This window comes from Cyphomyrmex costatus, unplaced genomic scaffold (assembly GCF_001594065.2).
Source record: "Cyphomyrmex costatus isolate MS0001 unplaced genomic scaffold, Ccosl1.0 scaffold843, whole genome shotgun sequence".
Taxonomy (NCBI): domain Eukaryota; kingdom Metazoa; phylum Arthropoda; class Insecta; order Hymenoptera; family Formicidae; genus Cyphomyrmex; species Cyphomyrmex costatus.
In genome coordinates this window covers 21,109-31,089 of record NW_017280423.1, presented here as the reverse complement: position 1 = coordinate 31,089, position 9,981 = coordinate 21,109, and the positions used below count along the sequence as shown (strand labels likewise).

The 9,981-nt window shown below is 28.8% G+C and overlaps 3 protein-coding genes across 4 annotated transcripts; 1 reads left to right on the top strand and 2 right to left on the bottom strand.

The window, feature by feature from the left end:
- Positions 1–1,252: 1,252 nt before the first annotated feature.
- Positions 1,253–3,018, bottom strand: LOC108781613 (beta-1,3-galactosyltransferase brn). The gene is made up of 2 exons (XM_018549635.1): positions 2,941–3,018; positions 1,253–2,782 (listed from the first exon to the last, which is right to left on the bottom strand). The coding sequence occupies exons 1-2, from the start codon at positions 2,962–2,964 to the stop codon at positions 1,334–1,336; spliced, it is 1,473 nt and encodes a 490-aa protein (XP_018405137.1). The 5' UTR covers positions 2,965–3,018; the 3' UTR covers positions 1,253–1,333.
- A 265-nt stretch (positions 3,019–3,283) lies between these two features.
- Galt (Galactose-1-phosphate uridylyltransferase) lies at positions 3,284–6,551 on the top strand. 2 transcript variants are annotated; one of them, XM_018549634.1, is made up of 7 exons: positions 3,284–3,456; positions 3,864–3,947; positions 4,015–4,184; positions 4,730–4,935; positions 5,140–5,311; positions 5,488–5,704; positions 5,803–6,551. In XM_018549634.1, the coding sequence occupies exons 2-7, from the start codon at positions 3,887–3,889 to the stop codon at positions 6,048–6,050; spliced, it is 1,074 nt and encodes a 357-aa protein (XP_018405136.1). In that variant the 5' UTR covers positions 3,284–3,456; positions 3,864–3,886; the 3' UTR covers positions 6,051–6,551. The 2 variants fall into 2 exon arrangements, with proteins under 2 accessions (XP_018405136.1, XP_018405135.1); XM_018549633.1 differs by having other exon boundaries at positions 5,140–5,368.
- Positions 6,552–6,784: 233 nt separating this feature from the next.
- Uba4 (Ubiquitin-like activating enzyme 4) lies at positions 6,785–9,612 on the bottom strand. The gene is made up of 5 exons (XM_018549636.1): positions 9,376–9,612; positions 8,046–8,259; positions 7,598–7,902; positions 7,031–7,498; positions 6,785–6,936 (listed from the first exon to the last, which is right to left on the bottom strand). Exons 1-5 carry the CDS (start codon positions 9,572–9,574, stop codon positions 6,785–6,787), a joined length of 1,338 nt encoding a protein of 445 aa, XP_018405138.1. The 5' UTR covers positions 9,575–9,612.
- Positions 9,613–9,981: the final 369 nt, after the last annotated feature.

The window sequence follows — 9,981 nt, the reverse complement described above, 5'->3', positions numbered from 1 at the left end:
TAATAATATTATTAATACTATTTCATAATATATAATCATATTATTTTAATAGGACGTATTAAAAATATAAAAGACTAAATAACCTCTCAACTAATTCGCATTTTTTTCCGTTTGTTTTTTGCTTCCTACATTTCAACCATCTTTTTAATTACTCTACGCTGTGTTCTTGAACTGAATTATAAATTAACACAGCACCAGGAACATCAAGAGGGGAAATATTTGCTTTTACGAATGGAAATGATGAAGCCATAATGTAAAGCGTACAAAACTGTATGAAACTTTTGACTTTCCCGAATTTGGTCGATCCTCCCACCCATGTTCGCGTCTGCGCATTTCGAACTATGAAAAAGTCTTAGCTGTAATAAAATTGTTAAAAAATAAAAATAAAACTAAAAAAAACATTTTTGAGATTTTTGTGAAAAAATTAATCTTTTAGTTATTTTTTTATTTATTATTATTTTTATTACATCAAGTAATAAGTTTCAGTGTGTCATTATTGACTTCGAAATTAATGCTAAATCCTTCCATAACGAATATATCGAATATAGCGGCAAAATGTGCACTGTAACCGTTCTGAAGCGCACAAAGATCGTCACACGTGTTTAGCTGGGAATGCAAGAAAATCGCACTTTTGACAATGGGTGCTTAACGGTGCTTGTTTGCAATATAACGGAAGATATCTTTAGTTTAAGCTTTGATTGTGATCTAATTTTAGATACACAAGTTTTTTATAGTCTGTACAATTTATTAACTGCATATATATGTTAATTAAATTATTTCATTATGTTAGAAAGAAAGTATTAATCAGTCTGTGTATGTAGTTAAATAAAAGGTATAACTGAACAATAATCCTATTTATAAACTAGAGCAATGAATAAGTACTAAGCACATAATTCATTGTAACAATAAGTGTTATTAGAGCATAATTCTGTCTCATTTAAATGCTATGTTTGAATATGTATAGTACTAAAAATTTAATAAATTTGATTTTTTTATTTAGGGGATATATATGTATATTCTATGTATATACGAAGACTGAAATGTAGGATGAAATCTATTCTAGAAAGAGTACAGAGTATTCTTTAAAATAAATTAAAAGTTTTTACATAATTGTTATATTTTATAATGTACATTTATATATATATATATTTTTTTTTAATATTGATATACACATACCAATTATGATATTTTCACTAATATATGCTGATATATATGTATATATGCTAATGTAATACTTTGTTTTCCATTCTTAAATAGGAAATCATCTCTCTTAATCGTCTCTAAATTCATGTAATAGTATAAATTGTAAAATTTTTGCATTGTTTATGTATATTTAAGCGTTTCCGAGAGCTTTCTGTTCGTTCCATATCTGTAAGAGTTCGTTTGAATCTCCATATCCATGAGACGTTATAACATATGTATAACTATGTTTTGTATAAGCTTTCTTATAAAAGTGAAACTCTTCGCAGTGAAACGGTACTATATCAGCTTTCTTAGCCACTAAACCTAGAAAGATATCATCAAATCTGAAATGCTTGGTGTAGAAACTGGTGTAGTACAAATCCAATAGAGCTTCTTTAGACAGGATGTATGCACCAGCTGTAACATATGGTGGCCATAAATGATACGGGTATTCTTTTAATGTGACATACCATTTTGAAAATTTATGTCGATGTGGCGCAGATCGCGTAAATACGAATCCTGCAAACAGTCTAATATCATCTGGTAATTCAAAATCAAAAAGTTGTCGTTTTGTTCTAGTTGACATAGATGTGTTTGAAAGCTTGAGCAAGTGTTCATTTTCCATTTTACGATTTTCATTGAGCTGTTCTTGTTTCTCATGCATATTATTTCTCCGACTATTATTATTTGTAAATTTATGAATAGTTGAATTTTTCTTAAAAGACATTTTTATTTTTAAATCATATGTTTTATTTTTATTATTAAAATTAATATCATTATGATCCATTAAATCCGACTGTTTAATTTCTCTTTTATGTGCACTGTAGATTTTTCTGGATTCCATTAAATAAAATGGATAATTAGCTGGATTTCTAATAAATGTTGCTACATTTTTTACAGATACATACATATCATCATCGACAAACATGTAAAACTTTGAATTGAGACAGTACTTGACTAACCATTTGAAACTCATCATCGTTTTTATAGTATTATTATAGTACGAATCTACAAAATCTGCCTGCACGATATCATTGTAAATCCCTGCCTCTTGCTTTAATTTGGCCTCAACTTCTTGGTCATATGGATGCATACCCACCACAAAAATAGTTCTTGTTGGCACATCAAAGAATCTTTTTTCGATTCCCCATGAATTTCGTATAGCAGTTCTTCTATCAAAATTTTTTATAGCCGATTTTACTATATATACAATACGAAACGTACTGTCTGCATTTTCCTTACATTTTTGTGGCTGTTTTAAAGTAAAAGCATACTTATACTCGTTTATAGGTTTGACTTCAGGTTTTTCATTACGTCGCAAAGCATTCACAAATTCATGTACGTTGCCTTCGTATGGATATACAAAGTTGTCATCATACGTGACCTCAAATATGTGCACAAATGCTCCAAAAAATTCTAGTAGTATTATTATGCCAATACCACAGAGCATACATCTCAAAACCTTGATTCTTGATATAGGATGGCCACGCCTTTGAAGATAAAGACGGATTAAATAATATTTCAGCAAATAGCAGCACATTTTGTCACTCAAATGTCTGCATAATAATCCGTGCAAATTTTTTTCCCTAAGCTCTGAGCTCTACAATAGAAATTTATATGTTTAATAGGTTATTTTTTTTTTTTTTGTTACAGAGATATTATCATCACACAAGTTTTTTTTTTTCAAGATATGTCTTTAATTAATTCGATTATTGACAGAAGTCTATGCATACAATTAAAATTAAAATAACAACTTACGGATTGTCGATAATCATTTTTCATTCAGGTAATACAGCAGAATATATAAATATTTTTCATACGTATATATAAGGCGTTTCATTTTGAAAATATAAATACGTGAAGAATTTTACGGTTTTTTCTCTGTTTTTTTTCTTGAACGCCATCTAACCGATTGCTTTCAGAAAATATTATGACTGCATCCAGAAGCAGTGATTAAGTACATTGAACTATGTAGCCAATGTCCACGATCGTGTCGGTAATGTCCATGATTTTTTGGTTCGAATCTTCCCTATGTCCATGATTATCGGTCCGTAAAGCTGGAAACACAATGCGAGGGAATAGCGATAAGTTTCAACTTATTAGAAATCGAATACACTGGAATACACATTTTTGATAGGTTGAAACTTATCGCTATCGCTATTCCCTTGCATTGTGCCTTGGGCTTTAAAGTCGCCCTTATTATCAAGCATAATAGAATTTCTGTCGAAATTTCAGTTGTTCACTGAACTTTTTACACAAAAATTTTGGCGAAAAGTAAGTCTCATTATAATGTTATAAACATTTAATGTTATATTATTTTTAATGTAAGATATACAATAATTTTTCTTTACAAAAATTAGAGAATTTATGTTTATTAAAATATTTTATCCATTTTTTAAAATTAAATAATATGGAGTAGAAATTATATTACAATAATACTTTGTATATTATAATATGATATTTTTATATAGTTTAAAATATGTAGAGATTATAAGATTATATAATCAAATACATGATAAAAATCTAACTTCTGTTATATAATATTGCAGCTTTAGTATAAACTGATATATGAATAGAACATATTTCTTGTAAATTTCTTCTTTTTTGTCATATTCTGATGATGCAAAAATATCCTTTAGAATCTAAAGAATAGATTATCTAATTCTATAAATTTGTGATAGGTGATAAATCATTGGAAAGGAGCATGTATGGAACAAAAGACATACAAAATAATGTCGCATTATCAGCCACATTTGATCCAATCGGTTAAATATAATAATATTTTCAATATCTATGTACATAATAGTTTTCTTATTACGATTTATTTTGTAGGGCATCAACATATAAGATATAATCCATTGAGAGGAGAATGGGTACTAGTATCACCACATCGTATGAAGCGACCATGGGGAGGTCAAATAGAATCTAGTACAGATGAGGAGCTTCCAGATTACGATCCCAATAATCCACTATGTCCAGGAAACGTTAGAGCTAGTGGAGAAGTTAGATTTGATTTATATTTTGTTTATAATATAAACTTTTAATATCTGCAAATTTTAATGGATTTTCCAAGGTGTTTTATCATAGGAAATTAATATTTTATTCCCTCTTACATGTTCCTCAATTGTAGTCGATAAATCATTTTCCATGGTAAAACGTTGGAACATCGTATAAAATGTCTCATTCTGTACAAATAACATTTTGCTGTTTTAATTCATATCATTAAAATGTTAAAATTTTTGATTTTATTCGATAAAAGGATGCTTTGCTGTGTTCATTTTAGTATTTTATCGCTATTCATTTAGTATTCTATTTTATTTATATTAATATTGTATTATTCTTCATGTATAGAAATTTTTTGTGACAAAATTTTAAAATATTTCATATAATATTAAATAGAAGTTTTTTTTTTTCATAATGAAGCAATTCCTTGATCAAATCCATTTCTATGATTAATGAATGAATTAATTAACAATTAATTTTTTTAATGTTATCTGTTTTGTTCAATTGCTATTAATTCATTGAAGATTGATGTTTTGTACTATAGGTGACTCCAATGTACCAAAATACTTTCTCTTTCGTGAATGACTTTCCTGCTTTACTAGAATCGGTACCAAATCCACCAAAACCTGATGATGAATTGTTTCAAATGGGACCTGCTAAAGGTATCTGCAAAGTGATGTGCTTTCATCCAAAGTCAAATGTAACGATAGCACTGATGAAGATCCATGAAATCAAGGAAGTAATCAAACAGTGAGTAACTTTGTATAATGCTTGTGCATTCAGAAAGACATTATTAGTGTGCGTTATTTATGTTGTTTTATTTTTATCGTTCAACATAAAATAAGAATAGAGAAATAGAATGATACAAATAGCACTAATAGCATCTTCTCAAACGCACTCTATGCACTCAAATAATCATTACTTTTGAAAGATAAATATTGCATAATGCAACAGATGGATCTATGAGATGTTAGATTTGGGTAAAAAATGGACTTGGGTCCAGATATTTGAAAATAGGGGCGCTCTGATGGGCTGTAGCAATGCACACCCGCACTGTCAGATATGGTCTAGCTCATTTTTACCAAATGAAATTAGAATAAAAGACGGATATCTCAAAGATTTTTATGTACGTAATAAGAAACCTCTTCTCATTGATTATATGCAGAAAGAAATTTTAAAAAAGGTTGGTTGTTATAAATAATGCCAATTTTAATACAATATGAAAAAGCTCAAGAGTAATTATTGCGATTTATCTTTACCATCATTTGATTCGATTTTAATCACAGTTATATAAATTTACAGGATCGAATTGTAATGGAAAATTGTGATTGGATAATTGTAGTGCCATTCTGGGCAGTTTGGCCATATGAAACTATGATATTACCTAAAAAGCAAGTAACTAGAATGCAAGAATTATCAGACAACCAACAAGAATCTCTAGCTGTCATCATGAAGAGATTATGTACGAAATATGATAATCTCTTTCACTGTTCTTTTCCATATTCGATGGGATGGCATGGTAAAGAATAATAATTGTCAGATATTCTATTTATTATTTATGTATCATTTTAATCTAGCACAATTTACAACTACTGATTTATTAATATATAATTAAAGGTGCTCCAATGGGTCCACATCAGAACCATGATTATCCATACTGGACTTTTCATGGAATATACTTACCTCCTTTATTACGTTCTTCTACGATAAAGAAGCACATGGTCGGTTATGAGCTTTTAGCTCAAGTACAAAGGGACCTAACACCGGAACAAGCAGCAGAAAGATTAAGAGATTTATCAGATTCTCATTATAAGCATCCAGAAACTAGCCTAACTGTGGAGGAAATAGAAAAATATTCGAATTAAATGTGTATAAAATTATATTGATTGATTATGTGGTTTGAAAATAATACTAAGATAAATAATGAGCATATATCACATCTTCATTAATTTATTCTAATATATTGCGAAGAATATCATGTAATTTTTGGCGTTTCCGCAAGATAGGAGGGGGGGAATACATATATTACTGTAGATAAAATTGTGAAGAATATTACGTCGATCCGCCATCAGAGGTTTATCGGTATTCGCAAAAATTCTCGCAAGTGCTATGATACGCGTATATCTCTATATAGAATCTCGATCAAACAACTATCTCAGACGTATAAGGTAGGCTTCCACTACAATGCCTTACTGACGAGTCTAGTTGTGGAAGCCCGGAACGAAACGCCAAAAATTACGTGATATTCTTCACAATATATTAGAATAAATTAATGAAGATGGTCACATTTATGACCGAAAACGTTTCCGTAATTGAATTATATTAAAGACAATTTCTCACAAAAAAGATCCACTGTAGTGGTATATGCGCATTATTTACCTTAGTATTAAATGAGTATATATATGGTATATATATCTAAATACATATTTTATAAAATATATATATTTTCGATAACCACATACACAAAAATCTATAAATGTAATAAATTTTTATATTACATTATCTTGATGATAATATTCAATAAAAGATATATTTAAAATATGTACATACTTTTATATATTATTATACATACAACACATGACACAATTTTCATTATATATTAATATTTAGGAAATTTTTGATCGATCTTATTACTCCAAGCATGGATACCTCCAATTATGTCTCTTATTTTTAAAGTATCTTCAGTAAATATCTTTTTCAGATATTGAACAGCCTTTTGTGAATCATTTCCTCGTCTGCACACAAGATATACTACAAAAATAAATACAGTTCAAGATTAATTTTATATTAATCATATAAAAAATTATCTAAAGAATTTATAAAATGGAAATATAAAATGTCTTACAATCCACTAAATGATGCTCTTTTTGTGCTTCCTTTATATTGTCTTTTATTAGCTTTAAATTGTTATTCTTGCTAAGCTGTGTGAAAGGAATATTAATGAAATCCTCTAAGTGGCAGATTTGATATTCTTCAGGTGATCGTATATCAATCATTATGCGAGATTTTGATTCCTTTTTTATGATTTTATTATATTCTTCAACTGATATTCTTTCTTCTTTCTTTAATAAATTTAAATTAGGATCTTTATCATTAGCCTTTGCACCACAAAATTTTTCATAGTCTATTAATTTGTGTATAACACGGTTTTCCCCACAAATCACACAATTTGTATTTTTGGGACGTAAACGTACATTGTGGAATTTAGTTTCCGTGCCATCGAATAATAAAAGTCGTCCTGAAGCAACATCAGGCATATCAAGTATTATTTTCAATGTCTCCAGTGCTTGCAAAACCCCAATTGTTCCTACAGCTAATGTTCAATGATAAAAAATAAAAATAATATATATTTAACTATAAATATAGATATATATATATATATAGAACTTGGTATAAAATAGAAAAGCTTTACCTGTACTAAAAACACCGCCATCTCCACAGTTCGTTACAGTTTCTGGTGGTGGTGGTTCAGGAAATATACATCTATAGCAAGGACCATTTTTTTGGTAATTAAATACTGATAAATTCCCTTCAAACCTCAATGCTGCTCCAGAAACTAATGGTTTACCACTCAAAACACATGCATCATTCAACAAATACCGAGTAGCTACATTATCTGTAGCATCTATTACAACATCATAATTTGTTACAATATCTAAAGCATTTTTACTATCCAGTTGAATTTTATAGGGAATGACCTTTACGTAACTATTTAGCCTGTGAGAACAAAAATACAAAATAAACAAATTCTTTTTTTTTTCAATGAATTAAAAAATAAAAAAAACTATTACAAGCACAAAAAACTTAGTAGAAACAATTTTCATTTAATTTCAATAAATATACAATTTAAAATGTTATACCGATTGAGACTTTCTGCTGCTGCAATTACTTTAGCAATACCTATGCTTGTTTCTGTATATAATATTTGCCTATGAAGATTATTTATTTCAACATCATCATAGTCTACTATGCCAATGCAACCAACACCAGCGCATGTTAAATACAATGCTGCAGGGCAACCAAGACCACCAGCTCCTACAATAAGTACGGAGCTATCCTTTATCTTCTTTTGACCTAAAAAAAATCAGAATCTGTCAAAAAAATTATGTATTGTCTCTTTTTATACATAATATAAATAAAAAATGATAATTATTAAGAATATCCCCGCCATCTCCGATTTCGATAAAATTAGGCTTATTCGACGAGTTTTTGTATAAAACGAAAGAATTTGGCAGAAATAAGCGTCGCTCTACCCTACGGATCGAGATATAAAACGAGATTAAAGTTATTTTTTAAAGTTACCCTTGGATGAGGGAAATAACACGTCTTCAGCCCTAACCATTAGGCTATATGACGCAATGAAAATCCAATTCGAATAATCAACTCGTAATCCAATTCTTAATTCTCTTAATCTTTTGTCACTAAACTTGTAAAACCTTGTACTATATACATTTATATCTATTTACACTCTTATATCTCAACCTTGGTATCTCTTTTACTATTTAATTCTCTATTTCACTTTAACATCTCTTATTCTTTTTATCAACTATCTCTATTTATCTCTTATACACTTTTACACATTAATATCTTCAATCAACTATCTCTCTTTAACCGTGAAAAATCACGTATAAGGGGAGTAGACAGAATTGAACCCAGATCCACATAACTGTTGGCAAGAAGATGTAAAAAGATCATTTTACATCTGTCTGCAAACAGTTATGTCGTGTCTAATAATTTTTATTTAAATTTCATTAAACTGAGGAGTCTAATGGAACTTGTACTACAAACAACTATACGAAAAAGTCGTCCAAACTTGGCAATTATTAAATTTAACAATTTGATGAACAAGTTTAACTTGAATTTGGACATTATCATCTGAATTTAAATAATCAAGTATAGTTGTATGCGTTTCCATCATAATTTTGTATTTAATTATTAGTTTTATATTATATTTTGTACTGAGAAGGATCTTGATCATAGGTCGAAACATATATGTTTTATTTATTTTTAATAAATTGTAAGAAAAGTGTACACCAATAACCTGTGTCAGCTCACATTGGCATCTTGTTCATTTTTGCAATATGAATAAATGTTATTGATATTGTTACAAAATATAGTAAAATAAAATTTTATTAAGATATTTATTATACTTTTCTTATAGATGTTAAATATAAAAGTCTTATGACATACCTTTCACGCCAACTTCTTTCAAAAAGAGCTGCCGACTATATCTACAAATTTCGTCATTGTTTAAACCATATTCTTGTACAACTTGTTTTTTGTTTCGCAAATGAGCTAGTTTAGCCTCTTTCATACGTAACAATTCACGCAATTCGGAAATTTCTGCTACTAATTTGTCCTCACTTGTGTCTATTGATATATTATCCATTGTATAATATAATCAATCCGAATGATTCAAAGTTTTATCTTTTTTTTTAATACTCTCTTGGCTATACTGGTTATAAAAAAGAATAAATGATAATTATCAATGTCAAATTAAAAATATCAATAATAATTTTGAATAACATATTTAATACAAAAATGTTTAAAATAAAAATCTTAGGTAAAGGTCAAATGGAGGATGATCACCCCAAAAATCGATAAAATTATACTCATTCGACGCGTTTTTGCATAAAAGGAAAGAATCCAGCAAAAAAAAGCGTCGCTCTGCTCCGCGAATCGAGATAATAATCGTTAAAGTTCACGACTATTCAGGTTAGGATACATACTGATTCGCTATTCTTCTTCTTGGTTAAATGATCGCGTTCAGTAGACTCTTCTTCTTCAGGCTCAGAG